The 15,542-nt window shown below is 32.7% G+C and overlaps 1 protein-coding gene across 10 annotated transcripts in view; it reads left to right on the top strand.

Annotated features, from left to right (window-relative positions):
• The window catches only part of LOC130897195 (titin), a 369,361-nt gene that overhangs the window by 315,916 nt on the left and 37,903 nt on the right, over positions 1 to 15,542 (top strand). For all 10 annotated transcript variants that reach the window (XR_009059671.1, XR_009059670.1, XR_009059672.1 and 7 more), the window contains exons 5-6: positions 6,768 to 6,929; positions 14,765 to 14,931. Coding sequence is in view for 7 of the 10 variants with exons in the window: in XM_057805932.1 (XP_057661915.1) it covers positions 6,768 to 6,929; positions 14,765 to 14,931 (329 nt within the window). In the remaining 3 variants the exon portion in view is untranslated. The remainder of the gene's footprint in view (positions 1 to 6,767; positions 6,930 to 14,764; positions 14,932 to 15,542) is intronic.

The raw sequence follows: 15,542 nt of genomic DNA, 5'->3' as shown, positions 1-15,542 counted from the left end.
GTTATTTTTAACTTGCCTATAAAGATAATTGAGAATGCTCAAAAGCTAAAACACCGAATTTGGATAGCAATAAATATGTGTCGGTCGGGGTCTATACCTTCAACCCTAATATTGTTAAACTCTTCGAGGCAACTATTAAAACATCCGAAATAGATGAAATTTCAACGCAAAATGGATGTGAAATTTCATTTTTATTCTTATTGAGATACATTTAAATCTTTTTGATATGTAAGGAATGAAGAAAAATTATTTTATGTCTTTCTAAGCGATTTTTCTTTTGATATTCATATCGTAGATGATCTATTGATTGATAAAATCATGCATTTGTCAATTGTCAAATGTCAATGTCAGTCATATATTGTTAGATACCGAAAAAGGTCAAAAAGTCATTTTTCACCTACTTTTCACAAGTACGAGACCTTAAATCAAAACGATTTATTAAGACAAACATTTAAGAAGTTTTAAGAGAATTATTACAAAATTAGATTCAGATATTAAAATATAATGGCAGATTCCTAAGTTCCCCCCAATAAAAATCATAGTTTTAATAAATTCACGTAAAATTTCGATTTTTTTTCTGTCTAATACGTTTTCTGTTTTTCTGTCTTAAAACAGTTACCTCTTTATAAAAATACTTTCTAAATAAACCAAAAAGGAACGAAAAACCTTTCACATCAATTGAAATGGATTCGATAGAAATACTTGTAAATAAATAACTGTTATTTTAAAAATAACGGCTGCACCTTTTGTAGGGTTAAGCTGAAAGAGAACCATAAAACGACCGAGGACGAGAAAAGCCCAATGTCCATTTCATTTAGGCCTACATCCTTAACAGATATAAATCTAACGACTTCGAAGTCATCTCCTCAAGACGATGATCTTCTGGCCTCTGTAGATGCGTCGCATCGTTTAGTGAAACCACCCTTAGTTGATGGGCCAGATAACTAGAGTCGGTCTTTATTCTCAAGAGTAATATCGAAAATTTCCACAATTCCAGAAGATGAGTTGTGCACGATAAAGTGTTCGTAATGAGGGAAGGGTTGAGCTGTTAGCCGAGACGTTGATTAAATTATTATCATATTATTATCGCCCTTCTTTTATCGGGGTTTTTGTTGCGTTTTGTGTTTGATATCAGTTAGGACGAACCATTCACAACGAAAAATAATGTTAGTTAGTCGGGATGAAGGAAGGTAGAAAAACTACAATAACCATCAATACGCAGTTCGAAAGATTATCATTTTAATGAACTTTCATTGAATTGAACGTGAATTATTTATTATTAATATAATAAAATAATACGAGAGCTCAGCTCCCCGACTAGTGAACGGGGCAGTCAAAGCCAGATGACGCTTTCTGGGATAAGCACTGGAATGCGCCATCCAATTTCCTCTGTTTGGACGGCAACGATATAAGTTCCTTCTGTAGACTTCGCTAACCGGAGATGAAAATGAGGAGATTCGATACAACTTTGTGAAGTATTTCAACTATTTCTTTTTCTGTCTACCTGTAAAAATTATCAATTTCATTTGTAATTGGTAATTTTCTAAAAGTTCAATCACAAATATGATGATGATCAAAATTTTACGACCCCAAAAAGTCATTATACTAATTATTTTTAAAGGAATTTCCGGAAATAGAATATTTGGAACTTATTGAATGAGTTGAAAATAAAATTATAAAAAGCAACTCATCATCTATATGATATAATGAGCATTTTTGAACAATATCAACTTGCATAATCATCAATCCGCCACCTCCTTGTCATTCCATCAGGACCTCATAGTTTTTTCTTTTTTCTCTCGTTCCAATTTCTATGAAAGATTCTTTCGAAATCATAGGGGTCGTTGAGCACAGCCTTCAACTAGGCCCGTCGTACCCCACTTGACATTACCAATGTCTTTTGAGAAATAGATCAGGTGCTTTGGCTTGAACCCTTTGATGTCATTAGGCAGTCACACCAGCACTAGCCTAGAGCAGACCTTTTCGGCCGTTATGGCTTGTATGGCAGATCTGCTAACTGAGAATATTGAGATTACTGTGACCTGCGACCAGATTTTTGCTTGGCCAGTTGATCCAGCCTGCGGAAAGAAGCGTTCGAAGGTTAGGTTCGGTGAGGTATAACTTCTCTAGAGGTAACTTAGATACTGAGCATGCAGAGACCACAATAAATTGTACCAAAATATTGGAAAGTTTCGAAATGAAATAAGAACTTCTTGTTGTTGTAGATCAAATGCAGATAACCAAAGCAGAAAACACATAATAATCAAGTTCAGAAGTTATAGAAATATAAGAAATTATAGAACAAATGGAAGAAAGTCTACAAAAAAAACCTATATGTTTACGGTCTCGATAAAATCAATATAAAATTTTCAAAATTATCTATAATAAGGTGCATATCATAAATGAGACCTTTTTCTAGTGGAAGTCTCGAGGAAATCGATTGATGAAATGAAGAAATACTTGGTACTTGAGTGGGAAAAATCCATTTCACTTTGGTAACTAGAAATGATTTGCTGGACTAGTTTGGCTTTTGATATTGATATTATCTTATCACTGTACTTTTGTGACTGTTAAAAGTTAAATAAAGAACCAACTATGTATAAACTGCGGTATAAAGTATGAATAAGTTTTGTTAAAGAGAATTTCCCCAAGAAATATTATTTCATTTGGAAACCTACATGGTGTAATGAAGTAATATTATTACCCGTTTCCTTCTGTTGGGGCTTTATTAGTAAAGTTATTTTAATTCCTGTAATTTTCAGTTGAAATGCAGCAGCAGAACGACAGAAAGACTATGCATAAGTTTCTAGATCTCCGAAAGAGATGCGCTTTTAGTTTGAGTGAAATCTAAAACCAACTGCTATGGCTGCTCGGAATGTAAAGTTTTAATTGTTTGTTTGATTAAATTTTCATATTAATAAATATCAGCAGCTTGCATTAATTTACCGTTGATAGGTAAGTTCGCAATAACTTATCTTCTAGAACTTCTCACTGAAATATCTCCAGGAAATCGATTTTGAAACGATTCACAATTGCATCAAATAGCTAAGTTATAGAAAATTGAATTGAATAAAATGTATCGTTGCTCGACTGGATCGAATGATTGGATTTGGGAAAATTGGGAAAAAAAATCTTTTTAAGAAACCTAATGTTTGAATATCGCAAAAAATTACACAAATTGTTATACGAGTTTTATTTTTGCTTGAAGCAAAAAATAATATGGTACTCAGAGCGGTGTGTCGATCAACTTTTTCGAATTCAATCTTGGTGGCGTTTCGCTACAGAGAAAATTTTGTAAATGTCGTCCAGGATCAGCTGTTGCGCCAGAAAACATTTGACAATCGCTCGTGTCGATTGGTGCAAAGACATGCTGGATAAAATCGCGGTGCTTCAAAAGATCGTGACAGGCGACGACGAATCATGGATCTATGTATGGGTCTTTCAAAACGAGCCAATTCAACAGAAGCTGTTAGTGCACGAAGCAAATGGTCAGTTCTGGATTGTACACCAGGATTTGTTTGCCAGAAGTGTTTGAAAAAATTAAGGGAGCCAATCGCAGAAGACGACAATCCGAGCTCTTATACAACAGTTCAAACAAAAACAGTTTTGAACATCGAATTGATAAATCATCCTTGTTTGGCACCCAATGATTTCTTTTTATTTGCGCAGATCGAAAATAAATTGCGAGGTCAACGTTTTTCTCTATCTGAAGAAGCAGTTAATCACATATTTTGGAGGTAACTTAATTATAAATATTTCTTTTTATTTGTCTATCTCCTCAAAGCTTAAGTAGCAGCCCTTTTATGGCTTTTTTGTTTATGTAGTCAATCCGTTTAAATAAAAAAATCCGTTCAGTAAACGCGGTAATAATTTTAATCTGCTCGCTAATTTGGAATATCCCGCAACTTTCGGTTTTAAACGCTCCAGTAGTTGAGTAATTAAAAAGTTTTGTCATTAAATCATAAAACTGCCAACTATGCAACTGACTAGATTAGGAAAATTCAAATTTCCGATCAAATAAAAGGATAATATAAACACGACATATTTATGGGATTTGTATGAGTAAATGGAATTACAAAAAATGGTGATTTATTCCTTATATACCTCCGTCGAAGAAAATGTAAATGTTATCCAAACTTATTTCCATAAGATTTTTTTACAATTCACTGGAGAGAAAGCGGGATTTAGCCATCTCAAATGACCTCTTTAAGCAACGAAATGAATGCTCTGTTTTTACTTTTTTGATGTCGGCGGATTTTACTGAGAGGAGATTAGATATCCGTCGACATTCGCAAATATTATATATTTTTTTGTCATTTATTTTGCAACCTGAATCCACTGTTTTTCGGATTTTTTTCCATTAACCGTATACGTTTACCAAAGGAAATACAAAATGAAAAATTCGGGTCGTGTTTATCAGATTGAAGGCACAAGAAAATTTTCTTCTTTGTAAATTTTTTCTTCTAACTTTGATTTATTTGAATAAAAAAATATTGATGAATATACAGTCGCTATAAAATTGAGGAATGTATTATTGACAAAAAATGCGATTAGATAGAAAGTACAGTTTACATTAAAATTTCTAGAACCTTTCAAAAATCATAACGTAAAGGGAAATGGTTTTTGTTTATAAATTTATTATTTCGAAATACCAACAAACTCCACCTCCTGTGAGTTTGTTTGTAACTCTACTCTGGAACCTTGGAAATCCGTGTTGGAAATTAAGCACTTTGAAATCCTTACCAACTACACCGTTACGGCTCGATACAAGTATCGACGAGATAATTGTACGCTATTAATCGGAATTGAAGTAAGGCAAAATACTAGAGAAATAACTTTTTTTTCTATCAACAATTACGGTTAAATGTCAGATTGTGGCTTTAATTGGGGGAAAATGTTCTCTATAAATAACAAAATAATAACTATTTAATCAGATTGGAGAGCAACAACAATTTATGTTACTGAAATTAACAATTATAATTATTCATTCACTTTTATTATTTATATATCAAAATTCATAATTCTGTGAATTGATTACTCAAAGATAATACCGCGTAAATTCACATTTGATGAATTAAAGCCAATTAATAGTTGTTTAATCGTCGCGTCGTCTGAAAAGTTTAATTGACGAGAAGTTGCAGTGCCCAATATCAAAATAATTGAACCTGCTCGAACCTGAAGCTCGAAATTTTATATTTATATACATGTTGTCTTCAAAAATATATTCCTAATTTGAGTACAGATATATACAGGAATATTTAAAGGTTCACGAACTACTTACTGTAACAAATATATTTACACCAAAGCAACGCTCGCCATTTGTGGAATTTTTTCAAACCAAATCAGTTCTCAACAACCGGCATTGTATCCTTCCACTTTATGAATGATTTTACGGAAGTGGATGTGGGAAATAAAGGACATACGACGAACGTACATATAGAAATTTATGAAGCCTATTTTTAGTTGAATCAGTTCGTAAAAAGGCAGAAGTGTTGCACTAAGTCAGAATAATCCACAACCTTTTGTCGAAACATCCGCGGAACCTTGTTGTTTTGTTGCTCTATGGGCTGAACGAGGCCATCAATTGGCCAACAAAATCATATGACTCAATACCCTTAGATTATTTTCTCTGAGGCTCTGCATAATCCCTTGACAATGTCAATAAAACAGAGATAATTGAATACCTGGAAACCAGAATTCCAAAAGTTATCAAAGAAAATATATATTTTAGCCGTTAGAATCCTCGAAACCCACCTATCAAAATAATTTTTATAATAAGATCGATGATAAACTATGGCACACTTTTTTTTCTTGCAAAATCTCATTTTTGTATCGAAACGTCAATATAAATCGTGGATAAAGTGGGGAGCAGAACGACAAATGAATAAAGTAACAGAGGAATGGAAATGGAAAAATGGATTGATGGGAGAAAAATCAAAACTAAAACATCAATTCGTTGGAAAGAACATAAACACTTTTAAATAATAATAAGAAGGTTAACCATTTTGAATACTAATTTTTATAGGGAAGAAAGGGGATTTCTATTGCACTGTATAATTAAAAAAAAAAACTACAAATTTCAATCATATTCATACAAAAATTTCAACTTCCATACTGCCATCAATACCGACACATTATTTTTCACCGGCTCGCTGATAAACGGAATGATTTATTACTTAATTGAAATATGGCCTAATGTATGCAAATATTCTGTATACACCGATTGGTTAACGTCAACTCTTTAATTAATCAAAGTACACGTAGAGAAATGTATTTATTGAAACGGACAATGCGGTTGTATATGACGAAATATTGGACCACACTTGTTTTATTATTAGATATATTCTAAACCCACTACAATAAAAACTACGCTAACTGCTGGTCAGAGTTGTAATCATCCAAGTGAATTATGGCTATTATGTGCGAGTAGGAAACTATACTTTATCCACGACTATAAAGAAAAAAACACAGTTAATTATATTCACTACTCTTGATCAAAATTGAATGTATTTGGAGTATGAGTATTTGATGATAATTGTTGAAAATTATTGAGTTTTTGCTTTTATCTCTGCCGACTGGAGCGTTTTGATTGACATTTCGTTTGTCATAGAATCGTCCACGTAGCCTTCTGCTACTCTTCTTCTGCGCTCTTCTAGCCCCCATGTCAATCAAGGGGTTGTCACATTATTCAGAATACGTTACTCATTATTTTGTGAAAATTACCAATTACAGTTTTCGTTTTATTGTTGGGTTTTTCTTTGTTCCAGCTAAATATGTAGTAGCCAAATCGAAAGACGACGTAGAAATGGGAATGTCAACACTGCGATTAAACCTCAAAAGGGGTGATTTACTGGCGCGTTTCGAGTGCAGGGTCGAGAGTGAAGCTCTTGAACAGCCAATCATATCATGGGTACAAATCGATGTAAACGGTGAGTTTTCATTTCATTATTTTTTTTTTTTTTTTTTTTAGTAGTAAAGTTACTACAAGTATAATTATAGTTATAGTTATAAGTTATATATCCAGAAACGATATGAGACAACGAGACCCATTATCTACAACCCTCCTCAACTTAATTTGAGGAATCAGATCCAAGAAAGAGCTTCGTAGCATATTTGTGCTACTAGAGGAGAAAGAAAGAGAAAAAAATGAAAAAGGAATAAATCGAATATTCGGGATTCACTATCACAAATAAAAGAGACGAAGGAAGAATTATAGAAAGAAGAATATCAAAAAGCAATCAAGCAGCAGGAATTATATCAAAAATATTAAACCCAAAAGATTTATCATCACATTTTTCATGGAAAATTAAATTCCTACCATGTTTATAGAACCTTTTTTTTTTTTTTGGCAAGTTGTAAGGGTTCTAAGAGCTAAAATATATATGAGAATATAAGAAAAATCATCAATTTTCCGTGATTTTTTGATTGCTGTTAACTGAACCAATCATACATATTTGGTTTAAAAAGATCATAAAAATGTCGAGTCACCCTGAGTCCGTTATTCGCAGAAAATTGTCCAAGTCGCAGACTTTGATACAGTTAATTCACAATGATTGAGTCGTTCTATTAAAAAAATGAAGGTTTCTTTCTGTAAATATAAAAATCTTCTACGTACCGTAAAAAGTATAGAAAGTATAATTAACGAAAATACAATCAGATATAAAAGAGAAAGCAATTCCCTATTCTACATTATAAAAGAAGTACAAAGTTGGGATTTGACCTAAAATCGAAATCATGACTGACATAGATGTCCCGACAAAATTCTTTCCCATAAACACTCGCCATAAAATAAAGTTTCAATGTAGCCCTTTTGCGTCTTCGTCCTTTCTCCTACTAACTTTATATCAGTCGTATAGTTTCAGATTCAGTGGTTGCGCGATAACAAAAACGACACCGATGGTGATATAGGATACGTAAAATGTCCTCGTAAAAAACTGTGTTGCATAAGCTCTTCTTCTTCTTCTTTTATAGTTCCTATCTGAAATAATGTCATTACGGCCATGATTTCGCTTTTAGTTCGAGGAAACTGCGGTATAATTTAACTCAAAAACTTGATTTTATAACATAATAAACGATTTTTACGGTAAATATTCGAATAACAGACTTGCTGGTTTGTCAATTAAATTTAACAACGGCAATTGGACATTCTAATTGAAAAATAACAGATTCCAAAAATGGATTTAATTTCTTTAAGATTATTGCCATGCTATATAATTTTAGACACAAGAAAAATCATTCCATTTATATTCGAAACAATCTCAACCTATATCGATAGACTTTTTCAACTGTACCTTACAAAACTTGATGAATTGTTTAATCTATCTCATTCTCTGTTGTGAAACATAAATCAAACAGAGCTAAATCAGGGAGATAGGATGAATTATACGTTGGCGAAGCTGGCAAAATCAACTGGTTTGCAACCTCTGTTTCAAAACAGTCGTCCTAACTGAACGATGATCTTTCAAGCCCAGTTTCTTTAATTAATCCTCATCTACGAGAAAACTGCGTACATAATTTTATTAACAGATTTTTGTTTTGTTGTCTTTTCTTTTCAACAGTAACTGAGTAACAGTTGCTAGTGAAGAACTTTCATCACCAAATGCACGTTGCAACCGATAGCAAATCAATGTCTCAACTGCAGCAATCCTAACCAAAGTTCATTAAGAATGAAATTTTCTAAAAAATGAACAATGGAACAGTTTACAATATGGTACAGATTTTATTAAACACAGTGTGTATCTAACGTGAATAATAAGAAACATAATTCATCTCTTTTATAATAAAGGTTAACGTGTGTTTCGTAACATTAACCCTCATCCTATCAGGGTAAAGTAATTTAACTATAAGAGGCCTGCTAATTATCCTTTCCTTCCATCCAACTCTACCCCGCTCTTTTTCCAGAAAATAAATCGACAACATTCTAAGCAGGGTTGTATTAGAACAGTTTAATAACTTTATCATCTTCATTATCAAAATAATCTGCAGTATCTCAGAGATTGTATAGTATTTCTGGGATAAGTTTACGATTTTGACTTAGACCTGGCACACATTTTGATTGGTCATACTTACCAATCGTTTTTAAAGAAACGTTCTGTGAAAATAATTTTTATAATATACAGGCTACGAACTCAATTGGTATTAGCTACCCCGTTGTCACACATTGAATTACTTTGAACGCTTTTAGTCGTGGAATTATTAATAAATTCTAGCTAACACAGTTAGAAAAAGCAAAAACCGATTTGTTGGTCAAACCATTTTGTAACAATTAGCTTAAATCCACTTATATAACTGCCTCGCCGTTTTTCTTTAGAATCTCTCAGTTTGTTGTTCAACAAATCGGTTTTCTATTATTATTTATTCAAACATATTTATCAGAATCAATACTTTGTATTTGTTAATTAGTTAATGCCAGAAGATTGAATTGAATATCGGTCTTCGATTCATGATTTTGTCTGCACGACGAACTTATATACCTCACCGGATACTTCTTTTAATTGTGGTAGTAGGATTAAATCGATCAATATTAGTTGATCATTTGTGATATCTGATGGAACAAACTATCTGATCATATAATGGAAATATGACAAGGAATTGGACTTTAATGACAGTATGTAGTTCACACAGATTCTAGTTTTACCACATTCTGTCCACATTTCCACACATATCTCGGCAAAATCTATGTGATCTACAACAATCGTTTTCCTCATCTAACAATCCAACAATAACTGAATTATCGTCATCTACGAGGTAGTTACTCAGGAAGTAGATATCTCTCAATCATAAACATTTAATCATATTTATTTGATCAATCGTAATATGTATTGTCTTTGAAGCATATTTTACATTTTACATTCCGGTCCTGTTTTTCTCCCGCAACAAGCAGAGATTTCAAAAAGGGGGAGAAACGTGAAACATCAACTTGATGTGAATACCCTGCTACTTTGAATATACAAGTCTATACTTAAAATTCGTTGTCGAGACTATGTGTATAAACCTAAGGCATTGTATATAGTTCCATTTGTTTTATCTATCGTGATTATTTTCTTATCAGATTCGAGAACATGAACTTTCATTCAAGAGCAACATTAAACATCATCTGATAGTTGATACATTTTTTCTATTTTTGTCTATATTCTTTAGAATATATGTTTATGAAAAATGAGACTTCAAATGGTCATGTCAATATTTCCCAATAACAGTAGGTGCTTTGCTCTATTTAATATTGTCAACTAAATATAGAAAAGCGAAGGAATTAATACGTGCAAACGACAGAGTTGATTCAGAAGATATGGCATGCAAACTAAACGAGAAATACGGAAAATGTGTACTGCGATCATGTTAAGTCGTTTAAACTCCTTTTTTGGAATTTAAAAAACTATTGTCCCACTTTAATATTCCAAAAATCCATTTAAACAAAAAATTACTACTGAATTAATAGTGAGTTAGTAGTATTGATGTAACACAATATAAATTTAACGAACCCCCATAGATTTATGTCCAGAAAACACAAAGTCCACTCCAGTATTGCTCGTAACCAGGTCAATATTTCTCAAGTAACATAAATCAATTGCTGTTCAGTATTGTTATTAAATAATGTAATTCAATCTTGTTTGACGAAATTTTAGACTTTGTAAAGGCAGTCCAAACACCAACTCCAAAATACTAAGGATACATTTTTGAATCGTATCAGTGGCAGTTAAAACCATCACAACTTTCTAATCTCAATTTATTTTTATGGAACTTTTAGAAGGAGTTGATGTGTTTGAGTGCTTGAATCTAACAAACAAACATCGAAGTCAAGTGAGAAGATGTGAAAACATCGAAAGAATTATGGTATAAATCACCCGACTCTAGGTCTTATCTAAAAAAAAAATGATTAAAACTAATTCATGATTTAACACACTCAAATTTTCATATCACAACATTAACAAGCACGCAATAGTTGGTAGTATGCATTTGAATATTAATGAGGGTGGGTCAAACTCGTAATTATGGAACTTGAAAAAATCCAACTCTCGAAATAATGAATTTTTAACAAGGTTGCATAGAATACAAAATTTCACTAAATCAACAAACTAATTTGATAATTTTGTTTGGTATGAAGTTGACAAAGTGAGTTTGTACGAACGCAGAATATGAAAGTTGTTCATGAACCAGGAAACAGAACCTAACGTTTAGAAAGTAGCAAATCCTCGAGAGTTTAAAATAAAAGTCTTTGAATCGTTGCAAACTACAAACCACCATCGAACCATATAATTTTGGGATTCACTATATATTACTTTTGAATAAGATTTAGCTGCATTAATCGGTGACGTTTCTGATCATAATACTATTCACAATCAGTTTACAGATAAATCGAATTTTCTTTTATATATATTTAAATCATTTCCATCCTCACAAACTTCATCTATATTCATAGAATAACAGACACGTTGACCATTTGATATTTTTTCTGAATAGCTCGTCAATATTCTCCACCAATTTGGAATTTTGTTATTATTGCCTTAAAGGCCATGGGAATGAATTTGATGGCATCGTCGATGTTATTATGGTTTTGTTCATTTTACGCATATTTGCATAATAGCTTCACGATTTTGTGAAACTGTTATTTCAAATAAAAGCACTTCTCCGCATACGTTTATACAAGATGGAGCAATCTAAATCTGATCAATTTCTGTCATTCTCATTCACCCTCGTAATCTTTATGATCTAGTCAAACTAAAAGAATGACTATATTTAAGAAGAAGAATTTTGTATTCCCTTCAGCAAATGGAATCTTATATCTTTCCCCAGAAACTTGAGTTTCTTGAGTTTATCTCTGTTAAAACTGTGGTATGACTAATGCTTTTTTTTTCATCTCTTCTGAATCACATTTTCCCGGTGATATCTTTGGTGTGGTTGGAGTGTGGTGGAATTCATACCGGTCTGAAGACAATGTTACATTTGGATCCGCCTGAGTCAAATCATGGACATAATACAAAAGAAGACAATAATCCATTTTGAAAATATTTACAGAAGATTTCGATTATTCGATAGCTTGGCTAAGCGATACAATTATTATCCTTTTCCTTTCCTCATGAATATTAATTTCTAGTGATTTTAACCTTAGTTCTGATTTTTACTCTGAATTCTGAATATTTAGTCACCCATTAAAACGAAAACGCGTTTTTTCTATTGAACGCGTGTTAGAATAAGTTGTTCTGTGATTGGTACGACATTCTACCGATTGTCAAATATATAAAGGTATTAGTTATGCTCGTGAATCAAGAGAGGGCGCTACGATTCATTTTCCTCTTCCGAACCATCGAATTTGCATCCCTACTATCATCTACATATTAATTCTCTAATATTTAGTACCAACATGAAATAAGAGATTTGTTATATTTCTAATTCTGTTCTCAACAACTTTTATTAAATAACTTAACCTGGACTAAAGACTTGGATTCATTTTTTCTACATTATATTGCATATTTAAATGTTTTATCGAATTTTTGTTCTTGAGATGTTTCTTGTGCAGAACAGAAACAGCAAAAAAAAATAATTACTCTAAATTGCATTAAAGATGTTTTTTATTCACAGTTTGTGATTTGTATTAAAGTTTATAAACAACCCAGTTATTTTTCGCATAGAAAAGTATTTATACTTATTGTTCATATTTTCCCTTGGAAACTTAAAAAGTTCTATGGCTCTCAAGAGTTTATATAATAAAGAAGTTAAAAACTTTTGTGTTAAAGAATATTTTTCTATTTATTTCTTTTCCGCTCCACTCATATCTTCGTCTCTCACAATTTTTTTGTTTCCTACCAAATGCATTTTTAGAAATATTCGCAGTAATGGTTAGACTGGGTTTTTTACACACATAATTAGTTCTCGTGGACACTTTGAACACACAGTTTGGTTAGGATACGGATATGCTCGTACAGAGACCGTCAAACAAGTGAAATGAAGCATGTCGGTGGAACTTCTTTTTCAAGTTTATAAATTGACAAACATAATTATCAACCTACCTGATTTTCGAAAAAAATACAATCAGTTCTTTCTAATAAACTCATAATCCAGTACTGTTTGAACTCAATTGATGAGACTTTATATTTTTTGTCAGCATAAATACAAACAAACCATATTCTACCATAGATTTTTCATCGATTTTCATGCCTGGGAACACAAAGGCAATTGCAATAGTTCAACGTCTTGTTCAAGGACGTTGAACCATTTTCTAGGGATAGGCTAAAGTTAAAATTTCAAACTTTGTAGAGGCGGTCCAAATTCCAAATCCAAAATACTGGTGACCTTTTTTTAAATCGCGGACTTTCTAATTTCAATTTATTTTCACGAGAAAAGAGCATCCAGAAGAAGTTGTTGAAACAAAATGTTTGAAGAATACAGGCAAAACTTGCGAAATAGAAGAAGACACGGTGCTTTTTTTGTGCAATATTCTTCTAATTGTCCCACTTTTTAAGGTACTCCTTGCTACAGCAACAATTTCTTTAATAATTCATGACATCTATTCTTCGTCGATAGGTCGATACTTGAAAAGCTGCACTAGCTCAAAAAGACAATTTTCACAATATCAATCTCACTATCACAAAGCTGTGTGATGGGCAATAACGACAACAATTTCAGATAAAATAATCAAATTTATCAGTTGAATTTTTTTTTATTTTGATTTTGGAATCTCTCGAAACAGTTCCACCCAGTATTTGGATTTGACACTGTGAGAAATTCGCCATCTGTAGAATCGATGGACTTTAGCTGAGATCGATTCCAGAGCGCGAATCACATTTCCGTGTTGGTTTTATCAGTTTTGATAGGCATTGGATGGATTGGAGCATGCAAGACTATATGGGATCGTGTTTTCTTAGTTTTAGGATTTGGTTAATTATTTTCGAGCAAAAAGTAAACACCGCCCCAATCTGTAATACAAAACAAACAAATTTCGAATAACATCAATTTTCTGAAACCGTCACGTTCTTATACGTGGAACAAATCAAATTTAACTTTTCTAATTCAATACATGTTAAAATCTGGTGGTCTGTTAATTTTCAAGTTGTCTCTGGATTATTTCTTGATCAGAAGACAGAAAGAGAAGCTCGTTTTGGTAATTTTCTTTGGGGAGATAAGGACATATTTATGAGCGAAATGGTTTCTTAATAATTGACCTTGATATAGCAGGACTGGGATTGAAATTGATTTTTTTGTTGTTGATACTTCTTATTCAGTGTGCATGTTAAGTTAAATTCCGAAATTTGAAAAAGAGTTTGAACACAATAAAGTACAATGGCTGCAGGAAGCAGAAAGTTTTTGTGGTGATTCAGCAGGTGTCAGGTACAACTGCGACTTCCCAGTCTAAGTCATTTGGCCGATGAAGGAATTCACTAGGTTACAAGGAAACTGAAATCCTGCAAGGAATTGGGAATAGGGTTCACCTAATGGAGATTTGAAAATCATTGAGGAAGACTAGGAAAGGGGAAAGTGTCACCCTTCATCTCAAGCACCAATTCGAAAATGCCAATAGAAGATTTTGGGAACGGATGTTGAGAATGAGCGCAAACAATCTTCCACATATAATTGGACCGTTTCTAAAGTATATTGAGTATTGAGTTCATCTCTAACACCAATACGAAAATTGCGTCAGAAGATATCGGGTTTTCGTTCTAAACCTAATTGTAGAGTCCACTGACTTTTTCTTTCTCATTTTATCGCGTCAAGTATCCTCTAACCTATTTTATTCGATAACTAATTTCTTTTTCTTTCCATTTTATAGTTCGACCACTCACTATCAATTTAACGGGTGTCGAAAATCACGTGGTGCAAGGTACGAACGTCAAGCTGGATTGTAAAGTCTCCGGTGCTAGACCGCCAGCTACTATACGTTGGACCAATGGATCATCTTCTATTAACGAAGAAGACTTCGATCAAACGATTATGGAGGTAAGTATTTAATCACTTATAATATTTTCAACTTGGTACAAGATTTTATAAATGTTGATTTATTATTGATAGTTTTTTTTCCTTTTTTGGAACAGGTTTGCCCTCTGAAATCGACTGTTTTGACTTTTGTTACGTATCAGAAATGTAGGGGTGAATTGATTAATAACTATTGGTGAAACCTGGATCCACCACTACACTACTGATACAATAAAATAATCAAGACAGTGGATTGCAAAGGACAAACCACGCAAAGATGATTTTGTCGGTCTGGGATAATCACGGGATCGTGTTCATCCACTATCTTCAAAAAGGTAAAAAATAACGGAAAAGTATTAGGCATCATTACTCGCTAAGATTCTCATCAATTCAATGACGAATGAACAATAAAAATTCTAATGAGAAACTGACATACGTTTCCATAAAACGTATTAAGATAAGTACACCCTCAATATCTGTTGGAATATAAAAAAAATTCGATCGTCATTACGATTATCAATATCCAATTGATTTATTGCCGAAAATCGTCTCTTAATTACTCTGCTTGTTTTGTTTTTCTATCAAACTGGACACAATTATAGTGATGGAAAATGGCCCGATGAGAGGTCTCGAGC

Source organism: Diorhabda carinulata, chromosome 8, assembly GCF_026250575.1.
Source record: "Diorhabda carinulata isolate Delta chromosome 8, icDioCari1.1, whole genome shotgun sequence".
NCBI lineage: Eukaryota > Metazoa > Arthropoda > Insecta > Coleoptera > Chrysomelidae > Diorhabda > Diorhabda carinulata.
This window is presented reverse-complemented; position numbering and strand designations above follow the sequence as displayed.